This window comes from Mustelus asterias, chromosome 7 (genome assembly GCF_964213995.1).
Source record: "Mustelus asterias chromosome 7, sMusAst1.hap1.1, whole genome shotgun sequence".
Taxonomy (NCBI): Eukaryota; Metazoa; Chordata; class Chondrichthyes; order Carcharhiniformes; family Triakidae; genus Mustelus; species Mustelus asterias.
The window spans coordinates 39,318,152-39,335,621 of record NC_135807.1 but is presented as its reverse complement, the minus strand read 5'-3'; the positions used below and the strand labels follow the sequence as shown (position 1 = coordinate 39,335,621).

General features: G+C 43.0%; 1 protein-coding gene across 1 annotated transcript in view; it reads left to right on the top strand.

Annotated features, from left to right (window-relative positions):
* The window catches only part of dhx30 (DEAH (Asp-Glu-Ala-His) box helicase 30), a 92,730-nt gene that overhangs the window by 68,457 nt on the left and 6,803 nt on the right, over positions 1 to 17,470 (top strand). The window contains exons 15-18 of the mRNA XM_078215914.1: positions 7,592 to 7,751; positions 13,181 to 13,338; positions 15,103 to 15,206; positions 16,708 to 16,847. Coding sequence (XP_078072040.1) covers positions 7,592 to 7,751; positions 13,181 to 13,338; positions 15,103 to 15,206; positions 16,708 to 16,847 — 562 coding nt within the window. The remainder of the gene's footprint in view (positions 1 to 7,591; positions 7,752 to 13,180; positions 13,339 to 15,102; positions 15,207 to 16,707; positions 16,848 to 17,470) is intronic.

Genomic DNA, 17,470 nt, shown 5'->3' with positions numbered 1-17,470 from the left:
ACCTTAAACCTGTGTCCTCTCGTAGCAGCCATTTCCACCCTGGGAAAAAGCCTCTGAGGGTCCACCCGATCTATGCCTCTCAACATCTTATATTTCAAAAGGCCTCCATCTGTATCCAAACCATATCCCCAGACCTTACCTAGTGAGCTATGGTGAAGATCAGAAAAGACATGGGCATGGATTTTCTCTCAGGTTTAGCTTTAAATTATTGGACATGTCTGGACATTGAGACCATGTTCCTGGGCTGGATTACATTGAAATGAGCCATAAGATTCTAGTTCTGTCTATAAGATTTATTCTTCAGTGCGCTGTGGGAATAAAACCTAGAAAAATGTAGACTTTCCTCTTCCAGCTCTCCCTCACTTCCATCTCCCTTGTCTCCTTTACATTGTTAAATTATCAGACTGCTTGTCAACAGGCAGCACTGGATGAGCAGAAATTTCTTCCAATTAAAATCAGAAAGACTGAAGTCATTGTTTACACACACACACCCTCCCCATCCCATTCAAAGCTCTGTTTCGTAGCTACCGACTCTATCTCTCTTATCTCCTATTCTATTTCTCCTCCTGGTAACTGTCTATGACCAAGCCAGACTGTTTGCAGCCTTTTCTTTTCATGTTTTACCCCAAATTGAGGTTTTAATCACATATTTGCACCATCACTAAGACTTGTCTATTTCCACCTCTGCAGAGTTGCTCAACTTTGTCCCTTTCTAGCTCAATTGATGCTGCAAGCTTCATTCGTGCTTTTGTTACCTCTAGACTATTCCAATGCCACTCCTGGCTGGTCTCCCACACTCTGCCCACCATAGGTTTGAGGCAATCCAAAACTCTGCTGCCTAACTGTACCAACGACTGTTCACCTGTCACGCCTGTACTTGCTGACCTTCACTGGTTTCCAGTCAAGCAAAGTCTTGATTTTAAAGCTCTCATTCTTGTTTTCAAATCTCTCCATGGCTCTCCCTTTCTCTGTCTTTATTGATGAATTCATCAAGATTATTGTTATTCTGCTGTTCTCATACCAGGCACTACAGTATGATTTTGAGAGACATTGGTTTTCCTCTGTGCTGGATAAATTGCAATCAGCCCAAGGGTTCCTATTGCTGGCTCATTGATAAAGCTATCTAATTCGTTCTACTCTCCTGTTCTTTCCCCATAGCCCTTTTTGTCTACATGTCTAATTCTCTGTTGAAAATAACTCTTGAATCTGTTTCCACCTCTCTGCCAGGCAGTGCAATCCAAATCACAACTCACTGTCTTTAAAGAAAATTCTCATCACCTTTCATTTGCCAATTATCGTAACATGCCAGAAACATTGAAAAATTATTTTGTGCCTGTCTTCATTGTAGAAGAAACAAGTAACGATCCCAGAATACTTGTAAATCAAGAGGCGAAAGGGAGGAAGGAAATTAACCAATTACAATCACCAGAGAAAGAATATTGTGAAAACTGTTGGAACTAAAGGCTGACAAATCCCCGATCCTGGTGGGCTTCATCCTAGGATTTAAAAAAGAGCTAGTAGGTGCATTGGTTGGAATTTTCAAAAATTCCCTCAATTCGGGAAAGCTCCCATCAGATTGGAAAATAGTGAATGTAGCTCCTCTATTCAAAAAAGGAAGGAGATAGAAAGCAGGAAACTGTAGGCCAGTTAGTCTAACGTTTGTCATAGGAAAAATGCTAGAATCTATTTTTAAGGAGATTATAGCAGGATACTTAGAAAATCATGATGCGATCAAGTTGAGTCAACATGGTTTTGTGAAAGGGAAATTATGTTTGACTAATTTATTGGAGTTGTAAGTAACAAACAACAGGGATAAAGAGAAACGTGTAAATGGTGTGTACTTTCCAAAAAGCATTTAAAAGCATCAAATGTTACTACACAAAATAAGAGCACATTGAGGATAACATATTAGCATGAATAGAGGATTGGTAAACTAAAGCAATGCAGGGGTTAGGGATAAATGATTGATTCCCCCCTCATTCTTCTAAACTCCAATGAATGTAATCCTAATCAACTCGATCTCTCCTCATAAATCAGTCCTGCCATCCCAGGATTCAGTCTGGTAAATCTTCACTGCACTCCATTCATAGCAAGAACATGCTTCCTCAGACAAGGAGACCAAAACTGCACACAATATTCCAGGTGTGGTCTCACCAAGGCTGTGCATATTTACAGCAAGACATCCCTGCTCCTGAAATAGAATACTCTCGCTATGAAGACCAACATACCATTTGTCTTCTTTACCACCTGCTGGATCTTCATGCTTACGTTCAGCAACTAGTGTACAAGGACACCTAGGTCTCATTACACATTCCCCTCTCTCAATCTATAGCCTTTAAGATAATATCCTTTCCTGTTTTTTCTACCAAAGTAGAGAACCTCACCGTTATCCACATTAAAACTGCATCTGCCATGCATTTGCTCACTCAACTTATCCAAATCACACTGAAGCATCTTTGCATCCTCCTCTTAGCTCCAGGGCCATTTCCTTAAGTACTCTGGGATGTAGATTATCAGGCCCTGGGGATTTATCAATCCCACCAGTTTCCCCAACACCATTTCCCCACTAATACTGATTTCCTTCAGTTCCTCCCACCCACTAAATCCTGTGTCCCCCAACATTCCTAGTACATTTCTAGTCCTACTTTGTGAAGACAGAGCCAAAATATGTATTTAGTTGGTCAGCCATTTCTTTGCTCCCTGTTATGAATTCCCGTTTCTGACTGTAAAGATTTGGGACATTTGTCTTCAATCTTTTTTCTTCACATATCTATAGAAGCTTTTACAGTCAGTTTTTATGTTCCCCATAAGCTTACTCTCATACACTATTTTCCCCTTCTTAATCAGTCCCTTTCTTCTCTTTTGCTGAATTCTGAACTGCCCCCAATCCTCAGGTCTGCTGTTTTTTCTGGCCAATATGCATGCCTCTACCTTGGATCTAACACTTTCTCTAATTTTCCTTGTAAGCCATGGTTTGGCCACCTTTCCCGTTTTACTTTTGTGCCAGACAGGAATGAACAATTGTTGCAGTTCACCCGTGCACTCTTTGAATGTTTGCCATTGCCAATCCACCATCATCCCTTTAAGTAACATTCCCCAATCCATCATAACTAACTCGCACCTCATACCTTCGTAGTTTGCTTTATTTGGATTCAGGACCCTAGCCTCAGAATCAACAATCTCACTCTCCATCTTGATGAATTCTATCCCCCAGGGGTCTCGCACAACTAGATTGCCAATTATTCCTTTCTCATCACATAATACCCACTCTAGGATGGCTTGTTCTCCAGTTGGTTCCTCAACGTATTGGTCCAGAAAACCATCCTGTACTCCAGGAATTTCCTCCTCTACGTATTGTTACCAATTTGATTTGCCCAATCTGTATACAGATTAAAGTCATCCATAATTACAGATGTTCCTTTTTCACATGCATGTCTAGTTTCCTGTGTAATGCCATCCCCAAGATCACCATGACAGTTTGGGTCTATATACAATGTCCACTAATGTTTTTTGCTCCATGGTGTTTCTCAGCTCCACTCATAAAGAATCCACGTCGTTGAAGCCAACATACTTCCTCACTATTGCATTAATTTCCTCTTTAACCAGCAATGCAGTCTCACCGCCTTTTGCTTTTGGTCTGCCCTTCCTAAATACTGAATACTCCTGGATGTTCAGTTCTCACCTTGGTCACCCTTCATCCATGTCTCTGAAATCCCGACCATATCATACGCGTTTACATCTAGTTTTGCGATTAATTCATCCACTTCGTTGCGAATGCTCCGCGCATTAAGGCACAAAGCCTTAAGGCTTGCATTTTTAATATTCCTTGTCCCATTCCCATTATTTTTCACTGTGGCCCTGTTTGATTCTGGCCTTCAATTTCTCTGCTCTCACTTTTCATATTCCCATTTCTATCTTTTGTTCTTGTCCTTGCTTCCCCCTCCTCTTGACTCCTTACAAAGGTTCCCATCCCCCTGCCATTTTAGTTTAAACCCTCAGCCAGGGTTTATCCCATGGTTTGATGGTAATGTTAAGAGTGGGGGATATTCCAGGCCATCAGGTTACAGATTGTGGTTGTATACAATTATGCTGCTGCAGATAGCCCATAGCGCCTCATGGATGCCAGCTTTTGGAGGAGGCACTGAGGGTGGCAAGGGCCCAGAATGTACCCCTGGTGGGGAAGTTCAATGTGCACCACCAAGAGTGGCTCAGTAACTCCACTACCGACTGAACTGGTTGAGCCCTAAAGAACTTAGCTGTTAGACTGGGTAAGCAGCAGGTGATGAGGGAACCAACGAGAGGGAAAAACCCAATTGACCTTGTCCTCACTCACCTGCCTGTTGCAGATATACCTGTCCATGACAGTATTGGTAGGGGTAACCTCTGCACTGTCCTTGTGGAGACAAAATCCCATCTTCACATTGCGGATATCCTCCATTGCATTGTGTGGCACTACCGCCATTTCTAAATGGGATAGATTTTGAACAAATCTAGCAACTCAAAACTGACCATCCACAAGGCGCTGTGGGCCATCAACAGCAGCAGAATTATACTCAACCACAATCTGTAACCTCATGGCCCATCCCTCACTCTACCATTACCACTAAGCCAGAGGATCAACCTTGGTTCAATAAAGAGTGCAGAAGAGCATGTCTGAAGCAACAGCTGAAATACCTAAAAATGAGTTGCGAAAACTGGTGAAGCTACAGCACAGGGCTACTTACACGCCAAACAGCAAAAGCAGCTTTTGACAGAGCTAAGGGATCCCACAACCTTCAGCTCAGATCCAAGCTCTGCAGTCTTACCAAATCCAGTCTTCAATTGTGATGGACAGTTAATCAACTAACTGAAGGAGAAGATTCCATAAATACCCCATTCTCAATGACGAGGGAGCCCAGCACATCAGGGCAAAAGATAATGCTGAAGCATTTGCAACAATATTTAGCCAGAAGTTCCGTGTCGATGATCCATCTTGGCTCCCTCCTGAGGTCTTCAGCATCACAGGTGACAGTCTTCAGCAGATTTGATTCAGCAAAGTGATGGAAGGCGCCATCAACAGTACTATCTCTGAGTGCACTTACTCAGAGTTTGGATTTTGCCAGGGCCAGTTAGCTCTTGACCTTATTATAACCTTCATTCAAACGTGGGCAAAGGAGTTGAAGTCAAAAGGTGAGGTGAGAGTGACAAGGCAACATTTGACTGTGTGACATCAAAGAGCCCTATTAAAACTGGAGTCACTGGGAATCAGGGGGAAAACCCTGTCCTGGTTGGAGTTATATTTAACAAAAAGGAAGATGTTTGTGGTGGCTGGAGGTCGATCATCTCAGCTGCAGGACATCACTGCAGGCATTCCTCAGGGTAGTGTCCTGGGCCTAACCATCTTCAACTGTTTCATCAATGACCTTCCCTCCATAATGTCAGAAATGGGGATGTTCACTGAGGATTGCACAATGTTCAGTATCATTTGCGACTCCTCAGATACTGATGCAGTCCATGTCCAAATGCAGCAGGACCTGGACAATATCCGAGCTTGGGATGTTAATGGCAAGTAACATTTGCACCACACAAGTGCCAAGCAATGACCATCTCCAACAAGAGCGAATCCAACTGTCTCCTCTTGATATTCAATGGCATTACCATTGCTGAATTCCCTACTATCAACATCCTGGGGGTTACCATTGACCAGAAACTGAACTGGACCAACCATATAAATACTGTGGCTATAAGAGCAGATCAGAGGCTGGCAATTCTGCAGTGAGTAACTCACTTTCTGACTCCCCAGAGCATGTCCACCATCTACAAGGCACGAGTGTGATAGAATACTCCCCACCTGCATGGATGAGTGCAACTCCAACAGCACACTCAAGAAACTCAGCACCATCCAGGACAAAGCAACCTGCTTGATTTGTACCCCATCCACCATTCACTCCCTCCTTCACCAACGCACAGTGACAGCCATGTGTAACCATCTGCAAAACACACTGCAGCAACTCACCAAGGCTACTTCAACAGCACCTTTCAAACCCACAACCTCTACCACCCAGGACTAGGGCAGCAGATGCATTGGAATATCAACACTTACAAGTTTCCTTCAAAGTCACACACCATGCTGACTTGAAACATGTCGCTGTTCCTTCACTATCACTGGGTCAAAATCCTGGAATTCTCTCCCTACCAGTACTGTTGTTGTACGTGCATCACATGGACTGAAGCAGTTCAAGAAGGCAGCTCAGCAGCACCACCTGAAGGGCAATAGGGATGGGCAACATAAATGCTGGCCTAGTCAGTGACTGCCACATCCTGTGTAAGCTGTGAGAAAGACATAAGGAATCTGCAAAGGGATATAGGTAGGTTACAAGAATGGGAAAAATTGAAAAATGTGAACTAGTCCCTTTGGTAGGAGGAATAGAAAAGCTGTATGTTATTTAAATGGAGAGAGATTACAGAACTGCGGTATAGCGAGATCTTGGTGTTGTGGTACTTGAATCGTAAAAGTTATGGTGGAGATGCAGCAGTAATTAGGAAGGCAAATTGAATGTTGTCATTTAATGCAAGGAGAATGGAATATGGCAGTAAGGAAATTTTGCTACAGTTGTACAGGGCATTGGTGAAGCCATATCTGGAGCACTGAGAGAGTTTTAGTTTCCTTAAGAAAGGCTACAATTGTGTCAGAAGCAGCTCAGAGGGTATTCGCTTGACTGATTCCTGGGATGAAAGGGTTATCTTATGAGGAAATGTTGGATAGACTGGGTCTATATCCATTGGAGTTTAGAAGAATGAAAGATGATCTTATTGAAACATAAGATCTGAGGGGACTTGACAGGTGGATGCTGAAAGGACGTTTCCCCTTGTGGGAGAGACTAACTTGGGACATTGTCTTAAATGGGAGATCCCTTATTTTGAACTGAGATGAGGAGAATTTTTTTTTCTGAGAGTGTTGTTAGTCTGTGGAGTTCTCTTCTTCAAAGAGTGGTCATTGAATATTTTTTAAGGCTGAGTTAGATAGATTCTTGATTGACAAGAATCAGAGGATATCAGAGTAAAAGGAGAGAAGAGTTGAAGCCACAATCAAGTCAGCCATGACTTTATCAAATGGCAGAGCAAGTGCGAGAGGCCAAAAGGCCTATTGCTACTCCTAATTTGTATGTTTGTATGTTCACCTGTATCATCTGGCTACCAATCCACTTGTCAGTGGAGAGTACAGAATCATAGAATCTACAGTGCAGAAGGAGACCATTTGGCCCATCGAGTCTGCACTGACAACAATCCCACCCAGGTCTTGTCCTATTCCCATAACCTCACATATTCACCCTCCTAATCCCCCCTGACATTTAAGGAGCAATTTATCATGGCCAGTCAACCTAACCCACATATATTTGGACTGTGGGAGGCACCTGGAGGAAACCCACACAGACACGGGGAAAATGTGCAAACTCCGCACAGAGTAGTTGGGAAAAATGAACAAAGCCCCTCACAAAGTTAAACAGCTTTTAAATTTCCCCTTGACCTTCTCTGCTCTGAAGAGAATAAGCCAAACATCTCTACTCTTTCCAAGTTGCTGTACAAACCCAGGTTCTGCCTCGTTCTTTAGGCTAAAGCACGTCTGAGTGGGGAGAGCCGAAGTGATCATATGGCGTTTATTAAAGCTGTTGAAGGCTGGAAGAAAGTTCTGCAGGAGCGTGACGCAGACTCCAAGAAAGAATACCTGGAAGAGAACATGCTGTATGCTCCGAGCCTTCGCTTTATTCATGGTAGGTTGGACAGTCTGCAATAATGAGGTTAGAATTGGAGGAATTAGTCTTGTATTAGGAATATAAGACCCTAAGTTGGAGTAGATCATTTGACCCTTTGTGCCTGTTCCACCATTCAGTACCATCATGGTTGATCGGCATCTCAACTTCACATTCTGCATTAACCCATAGTAAATATCTGTCTTGATTTTATCCAATGACGAAGCAACCTCAGCTTTCACAGATGGAGAATTCTAAAGATTCCCAACCCTTTGTGTGAAAAAATTTCTCCTCACATCCGTCCTAAATGGCCAATCCTTATTCTGAGACTGTGACCCCTATTCTAGATTCCCCAGCTCTGTTGAGCTCCTTAAGAATTCTATATGATTCCATTAGCTCACCTCTCATTCTTCTAAACTCTAGGGAATATATGTCTAGTCTTCTCATCTGTACCCCAAGGACAATCCTCTCATCAGAGGAACCAGTCTATTGAATCTTTGGTGCACTCCTTACTGGGCAAGTTCGTCCTTCCTTAGGTGAGACCACCAAAATTTCACACATGCAGCCTCACCCATGCCCTATATAATTTTAATAAGACCTTTTTACTCTTGTACTCCAATCCCTTTGCAACAAAAGCTAACATCCCATTTGCCTTCCTAATTACTTACTGGACCTGCATATTAACATTCTATGATTCATGTGCAAGAACACCCAGATCCCTCTGAATGCAGATATTTCCACAGCCTCTATCCATTCAAAATATATTCTGCTCTTTTATTTTCCTACCAAAATGGATAACTTCACACTTGGTAAATTATATATAATTTGCCATGTCCTTGCCCACGCAATCTGTCCAAATCTTAGGGCGGCACAGTGGTTAGCACTGCTGCCTCAGCTCCAGGGACCTGGGTTCGATTCCCGGCTTGGGTCACTGTCTGTGTGGAGTTTGCACATTCTCCTCGTGTCTGCGTGGGTTTCCTCCGGGTGCTCCGGTTTCCTCCCACAGTCCAAAGATGTGCGGGTTAGGTGCATTGGCCATGCTAAAATTGCCCCTTAGTGTTCCGGGATGTATGGGTTAGCAGGATTAATGGGGTAAATATGTTGTGGGGTTACATGGATAGGGCCCAGGTGGGATTGTTGCCAGTGCAGACTTAATGGGCCCAAGGCATACTTCTTTACTGTAGGGTTTCTATTAAATCCCTCTGTAGCCTCTTTGTGGTTTCCTCACTGTTCACTTTTCTACCCAACTTTGCAACATCATCAAATTTGAAAACGTTACACTCAGTTTGCTCATCTAAGTCATTAATATAGATTGTAAATAACTGAGGCCAAAGTACTCATCTTTCCAGTTCCCTCCCCCAGCCTCGACAGTTACAGCCTGACAACCTGGAAATGTCTTCTTTGTTCAACTTCATTTTTCTGTCCATTAACCAATTCTCAATGCATGCTAATATATTGTACTTCTATCATAGAATAGAAATAATCATAGAATCCCTACAGTGCAGAAGGTGGCCATTCGGCCCATCGAGTCTGCACCGACCACAATCCCACCCAGCCCCTATTCCCGTAACTCCACGTATTTACCCTGCTAATCCTCCTGACACTAAGGGGCAATTTAGCATGGCCAATCAACCTGACCCGCACATCTTTGGACTGTGGGAGGAAACCGGAGCACCTAGAGGAAACCCACGCAGACACGGAGAGAATGTGCAAACTCCACACAGGCAGTGACCCAAGCCAGGAATTGAACCCGGATCCCTGGTACTGTGAGGCAGCAGTGATAACCATTGTGCCACCGTGCCATCCCTCCTTTGACACCTTATTGAATGCTTGAAATACTATATCCACTGGTTCCCCTACATCTATCCTTTTAGGTATATCCTTGTCAAACATGATTTCCCTTTCATAAATCTGTTGACTCTGCTTAATTATATTCTGATTTTCCAAGAGCCCTGTTAGCATGTCCCTAATAAAATTAAATTAAAGTTTATTCGTCATAAGTAAGGTTTACATTAACACTGCAATGAAGTTACTGTGAAATTCCCCTCGTCACCACAGTCCGGCGCCTGTTCGGGTCAATGCACCTAACCAGCACGTCTTTCAGAATGTGGGAGGAAACCCACGCAGATATGGGGAGAATATGCAAACTTCACACAGATAGTGGTCCAAGCCTGAGATTGAACCCAGGAACTTGGTGCTGTGAAGCAGCAGTGCTAACCACTGTGCCGCTACAGAATGTAGCATTTTTCCCTACTACTGACATTAAGCTAACTGGCCTATAGTTCCCTGTTTTGGTTAGCACTGCTCCCTCAGTGCCAGACCCAGGTTCGATTTGAGCTTGGGTGACTATGTGGAGTTTGCATGTCCTCCCCATGTCTGTGTGTTTCCTTCGGTTGTTCCGGTTTCCTCCCACAGTCCAAAGATGTGCAGGTAGATTGGTCATGCTAAATTGCCCCTTAGTTTCCAAAGATGTATCGTTTAGATGGATTAGCCATGGTGAATGCATGGGGTTACAGGGATGGAGCAGACAGGAAGGCCTGGGTGGGATGCTCTTTTGGAGAGTTGGTGCAGACTCAATGGGCCAGATGGCCTCTTTATGCACTATTGGGATTCTATGGTTCTCTTCCTTCTTTCTTAAATAATGGGGTTACATTTGATACCTTCTAATTGTTGGGAACTATCCTGGAATCTAAGAAATTCTGGAAGATCGAAACCTATGCATCCATTTTCTCTGCCATTACCTCCTTTCTAATCCTCGGATGCAGGTTGTCAGGCTCAGGGGATTTATTGCCACTTATTCCCGTTAATTGTTTCGGTAGTTTTTTGATTTATACTGATTTCTTTAAGCTCCTCACTTTTGCGGAAGCCTTGGTCTCCCATTATTTCCCTAGTTTTGCTATGTCTCCTACTTTGACAGATACAAAATATTAGAAAAAGAACATAGAAAAGAAATACAGCACAAACAGGCCCTTCGGCCCACAAGTTGCGACAGTCATGTCCCTACTTACCTAGGCTTATATATAGGCTTACCTATAACCCTCAATCCTATTAAGTCTCATGTACTCATCCAGAAGCCCCTTAAAAGACCCTATCGAGTTTGCCTCCACCACCACTGACGGCAGCTGATTCCACTCACCCACCACCCTCTGAGTGAAAAACTTATCCCTGACATCTCCTCTGTACCTACTCCCCAGCACCTTAAACCTGTGTCCTCTCGTAGCAGCCATTTCAGCCCTGGGAAAAAGCTTCCGAGAATCCACCCGATCTATACCTCTCAACATCTTGTACACCTCTATCAGGTCACCTCTCATCCTTCGTCTCTCCAAGGAGAAAAGACCGAGCTCCCTCAACCTATCCTCATAAGCATGCCAACCAATCCAGGCAACATCCTTGTAAATCTTCTCTGCACCCTTTCATCATTTCCACATCCCTCCTGTAATGAGGCGACCAGAACTGAGCACAGTACTCCAAGTGGGGTCTGACGAGGGTCTTATAAAGTTGCATCATTATCTCCCGACTCCTAAACTCAATCCCTCAATTGATGAAGGCCAGCACACCATACGCCTTCTTAACCACCTCCTCTACCTGCGAGGCCGATTTAAGGGTCCTATGGACCCGGACCCCAAGGTCCTTCTGATCCTCTACACTGCTAAGAGTCTTACCCTTGATATTATACTCCTTCATCCCATTTGACCTGCCAAAGTGGACCACTACACATTTGTCCGGGTTGAAGTTCATCTGCCACTTCTCCGCCTGGTCTTGCATCCTATCTATGTCACGCTGCAGCTTCTGACATCCCTCCAACCTATCCACAACACCACCAACCTTCATGTCGTCGGCAAACTTACCAACCCATCCCTCCACTTCCTCATCCAGGTCATTTATGAAAATGACAAACAGCAAGGGTCCCAGAACAGATCCCTGGGGCACTCCACTGGGGACCGACCTCCATTCAGAAAAAGACCCATCTACAACCACTCTCTGCCTTCCCTTCTGCAGGCAAGCCAGTTCTGGATCCACAAGGCAACAGCCCCTTGGATCCCATTTGTTTAATGTCTCTTCCATTTCCCTAATCCTCATTGTAATTTCATCTGTCTCTGCCCTAATGGGTTGACATTTGTTTTTATTAATCTCTTCCTATTACATACCTATAGAAATTATTGAAGTCTATTTGAATGTGTCAAGCTAGTCTACTTTCCCATTCTAGTTGAAGTGTATGCTACTGCAAGCCCTTTATCCCTTCTCTATCTGCTCTTCTGGAAGATTTCAGAAATGGAAATGGATTAGCAAGGCTCAGTTGTGATTCTGGACCCAGTTTGTTGTAGGAAATATTGCACACTTCCTGCATTTCAAATTACCACTAGGAATTGATTAACAAGGTGCCAAAGTCTTCCAAACATTTCAGAGGGCTGGTTGAAGCTCCTTGGGAGCACTTTGTTTGGCTACGTGCATTCCATGTGGGGATAATTATTTTGGTGAAAGTTCAATGATGTTTTAGCAGGGATTGAGTTCTGATGACTGCATGGTAAAGTTGGCAAAAGAGGTCTTTAAACTAATAAAAGCACTTGAACAGGGAAGGTGAGGAGTCCAAATGATGAAGACACAATGATATAATCTGAGCTGAAGCAGCTAAAACGAGAGTTGTATGAATGTGGGATAAAAGGGAGATGAACTTGGGAACTGAATGTTAACGGGTGTAGCACTCAGATGGAAGCATGAGGTTAAAAAGATAGATTACCACAGTAGCCTGCGTTAACCCAATGGCTGGAACCCCTTACTAAGTTTGGAATATCAGTAATAAATTAGCTTTCATTTAATTATGTCTATTTATCTCAGTCAAGTCTGAGGAAGAAGGTCCTTGCTATAGAAGGAGTACAGTGAAGGTTTACCAGGTTGATTCCTGGGATGGCAGGTCTGTCATATGAGGAGAGACTAAGTCAGTTAGAATTATATTCACTGGAGTTTAGAAGAGAGAGGGGGGATCTCATTGAAACTCATAAAATTCTAACAGGGTTAGACAGGGTAGATTCAGAAAGAATGTTTCCAATGGTGAGGGAGTCCAGAACTAGGGGTCACAGTTTGAGGATAAGGTGTAAATCTTTTAGAACTGAGGTGAGGAGAAATTTCTTCACCCAGAGGGTGGTGAATATGTAGAATTCACTACCACAGAATGTAGTTGAGGCCAAAACATTGTCTGATTTCAAGAAGAAAATAGATATAGCTCTTGGGGCTAAAGGGATATGAGGGAAAGGGGGGGATCAGGATATTGAATTCGATGATCAGCCATGATCAGGATGAATGACAGAGCAGGCTCGAAGGGCCGAACAGCCCACTCTTGCTTTTAGTTTCTACGTTTCTAAGTCATTGTAACATATTTAGTTCTGCAATGCAAATACAATAATTATATTTAATTTTCTTCCTTAACTAACATGAAACTGTTTGTACTCCAGGATTGATTCTTCAATTCTCTGAAAATGTTTACAATGCCTTCTTGGTGTCAAATCCTTCAGACAGCACACGTTCCTACTCCTTGTGTAACCAGTACAGCGGGGAGGAAGAACTGATTAAAGGTGTGCTACTTGCTGGCCTGTACCCCAACCTTATCCAGGTGAGAAAAGGTGCCAAATGTCAGGCTCGATGTGGCTATAATATGTACTTATATTTGTGTAGCACCTTTTAATATAAAGAAAAGTCTCAGATTTGTATAAAGGGATGGATGTTAAAGTCAGGAAAGAAGAGAGATAGTAACTGTGTAAAAGACAGAGAAGGAAGCTAAGCATTTCCGAAGTTTGTTCAGGAGAATTTTCTAGATCAGTATGTTTTTGGACCAACGAGGAAGGAGGCAATGCTGGAGCTGGTTTTGGGGAATGAGTTGATAATACAAGTAAGAATTTGGTTGAATATAGAACATTCAGAGTGGGAATGAAAAAGTAAGGAGATGCAAAGAGTATGAGAAAAGACTGGCAGCTAACATAAAGCAAAATACCAGAGTCTTCCATATGCATATAAATGGTAAAAGGAAGGTTAGGGCCGACTAGGGATCAGGGAGGGAATTTGTGAATGGAGATAGAAGGTAGAAGGCAAAGGCCTGGCTTTACCTCTGTCTTTATCAAGGAAGAAGATGCTGTTAAAGTCATGGTGAAAGTAGTTGAGACACTGGATGGACTAAAAACTGTTGAAGAGAAGGCATTAGAACGGCTGCTGCACTTAAAATTTCTAAGTCACCAGGTCAAGATCAGATGCATTCAAGGAAACTGGGAGTTAAGGGTGAAAATTGCAGAACACTAGCCTTAATCTCCCAGTTCTTCTCAGCAGGTGCGGTTGGTGTTGGTACCAGAGGATTGCAAATGTTTTTTCAAAAAAGGGTGTAACTTTAGACCAATCAGTTTAATCTCAATGTTAGGAAAGCTTTCAGAAACCTTAATTTGGGACAAAATTAATAATCTTTTGAACAAATGTGAACTAAGTGAGAAAAACTGCATGGATTTGTTCAAGGCAAATTGTGTTTAACCTGATTGAGTTTTTTGATGATGTAGAAGAAAAGGTTGATGAGAATAATGCTGTTGATGTGGAATACATGGACTTTCAAAAGGCATATATGATAACGTAGCATGTAACACGTGTGTCAGGAAAAGCCCAAGGAATAAAAGGGACATTGGCAGCATGGATACTGAAGTTGGTTTAGTGACAGAAAACAAGAGTAGTGGTGAATGGTTGTTTTTCGGACTGGAAGAAGGCACACGGTGGGGTTCTTCAGTGGCCAATACTAGGACCACTGATTTCATTGATCCATTTAGACGTAATGAATTTGAGGATAGGTTTAGTCTTGTCTATGATAACTGCTTTGGGTGAGGGGGTGTAAACTGATGTAGGTATAAGTTAGGCCAAAAAAAACAGTGCAGATCACCAGGAGGATACCAGTGCTTAAAAGGTTAAATTATGAGGACAGATTGCATAAACTTGTTCTCGAGTTTAGGAGATTGAACTGAGATGTTTAAAATGATAAAGGGTAGATGGAGAGAGGCAATTTCCTCTTGTGAAAGAGTGAAGAATGAATGAACATAATTTTAAAATTAAACTACATCATTTGCAAGTGAAATAAGAAAGTATTTTTTTCCACACACAGGAAATGTGAGACTCTCCCCAAAAGGGTGCAGATGCCAGGTTTATTGAAAATTTCAAGACTCAAATTTTTGTTCACGAAGGGACATTAACCAAGATTGTTAAGTTGAGGGACTATTCAATCAGGATTTACCAGAGTGGTGTAACAGGTTTAAAGGTTGAATGGCCAGCTCCTGTTCCTATGTTTTGGGCCTTAGACTGGCTACCCTTTTTAAAAAGCCTGTTTCTTTTTCTCCTGTTTGCTTTGCAGCTGAGACATGGAAAAGTCACCAAAGAGGGAAAGTTTAAACCTAACAGCTTGGTCTACCGTACTAAAAGCAGCCAAGTATTGCTGCACAGATCTACAGTCAACAGGCAAGTTATAATGTGTGGAGTGGGGAAGAAGAGGAGTGACGAAGCTTGCTTATTGCGTATTAGAGGATCTCTTGTGTCACTGCTTGCTTAGTCAGATACATAGATTTATAAAGCATGGGTGTTGCATAATTTAATGCAATAAGGGAGGCGATTGCGTAGTAGTATTGTCACTGGACTAGTGATCCAGAGACCCAGGGTAATGACCCGGATTTTAATCCCACCATGGCAGATGGTGAAATTTGAATTCAATAAAAATCTGGAATTACATTTCCAATTAAACCATTATTGATTGTTGCAAAAGCCTATCTGGCTCATTAAAGTCTTTGAGGGAAGGAAATCTGCCATCCTTAGCTGGTCTGGCCTACGTGTGACTCCAGATCCACAGCAATGTGGTTGACTCTTAACTGCCCCCATGGTGGCACAGTGATTAGCACTGCAGCCTCACAGCACCAGGGACCCAGGTGCAACTCTGGCCTCAGTCACTGTCTGTGTGGAGTTTGCACGTTCTCCCTGTATCTGCGTGGGTTTCCTCCGGGTGCTCCGGTTTCCTCCCACAACCCAAAGATGTGCGGGTTAGGTTGATTGGCCATGCTAAATTGAACCTAATGTTGGGGGATCGTGGTTGGTACAGATTAGATGGGTCGAATGGCCTCCTTCTGTACTGTAGGCATTCTATGATAAGGGCAATAGGGGATGGGCAATAAATGCTGGCCTTGCCAACAACGCCTACATTCCATGAAAGAATAACAAAACAAAGTTATCAAAAAGGTAATTACATTTTACCTCATTCAACAAAGTGCTCAATCTCAACTGTGCTGAGCAGTGGGACTGGTACAGGGGACTGGCCTAGTCTCCATCACTCCTTGGACAGTTGTGTTAATGGGAGTTGGTGAATGCAATTACATAAAAACAAATAACTCCCTGTTTGTTCAGTTGCTTTGGCAATGGCCCTTAATCAGAAATCAGAAGAAATGGGTATGGTAAAGGTCATGTTATTGAACAAGCATTCCAGAAAACAGGAGATCAGATTCCACCACAGCTGTCTGAGAATTTGAATTCAGATTTTAAAATCTGGGAATATAAAGCTGGTATCGGAAAAGTGATGATGAAGTTGTCAAATTATATCCTCCTAGGATGAAAATCTGTCCCTATATGCTCTGGCCTATCACTGTTCCAGTCCCCCAGTCAAAAGTGGTTAATCTTAACTGGCCTCTGAAATGGCCTAGCAAACCACTCAAACAAACTGCTCGAAAAGCTCCACCACCTTCTAAAGAGCAACTATGGATGATAAATAAATGCCAGTCCCACATCCTGAGAATTGCTATCCTTCAGTTGAGTCACTAAAGCTCCATCCATCTGCTTATTAATGTCAAAGATGGAATATGGTGCTTTAAGGGAGTTCTCCTTTGCCCCTTTTCCAGATTCCTGTCTCAGTGACAGGAACTTGAGTTTGGAACTGTGCTCCTGATCTACGCTAACACAGTTTGTAATCCTCTCTCAGGAACGAGGAATATTTTAAAAGCCGTTGGCTGACCTATTTCACGGCAGTGAAATCCAATGGGAATGTCTTTGTCCGTGACTCCTCCATGGTCCATCCACTGGCTCTGCTGATGCTTACAGATTGTGACATTGATATCAAGGGTAAGTACTGTGGGGAGACCTGCTTTATATTCTTGGTAAAGTAGCACATGATTCAGCTTAAGGCTATAGAGAGACCTCAAGTTGTATACTGGTGGATGCTTCTATTAGTCAAAGCCTGATTTAACTGGCACAACATCCACACTTGCTGGAAACTTTTATAATTATAAGAAATTTCTGTAAATCTAACCTACTGTCCAACTCCATGACGGGAACAGAAGGAGACATACAGGCCAACTCATCTCTGCTGCAATTCCTGGTCTCTGGCACGTTGCCTGAGTAAGAAGTCTCACAACACCAGGTTAAAGTCCAACAGGTTTATTTGGCAGCACTAGCTTTCAGAGTTTCAAGCTTCTTCCTCAGGTGAGTGAGGAAGGAGCTTGAGACTCCGAAAGCTAGTGCTGCCAAATAAACCTGTTGGACTTTAACCTGGTAATAGAACCATAGAAAATTACAGCTCAGAAACAGGCCTTTTGACCCTTCTTGTCTGTGCTGAACCATTTTTTGCCTGGTCCCACTGACCTGCACTTGGACCATATCCCTCCACACCCCTCTCAAACATGAACCCGTCCAAGTTTTTCTTAAATGTTAAAAGTCCCGCATTTACCACTTTATCCGGCAGCTCA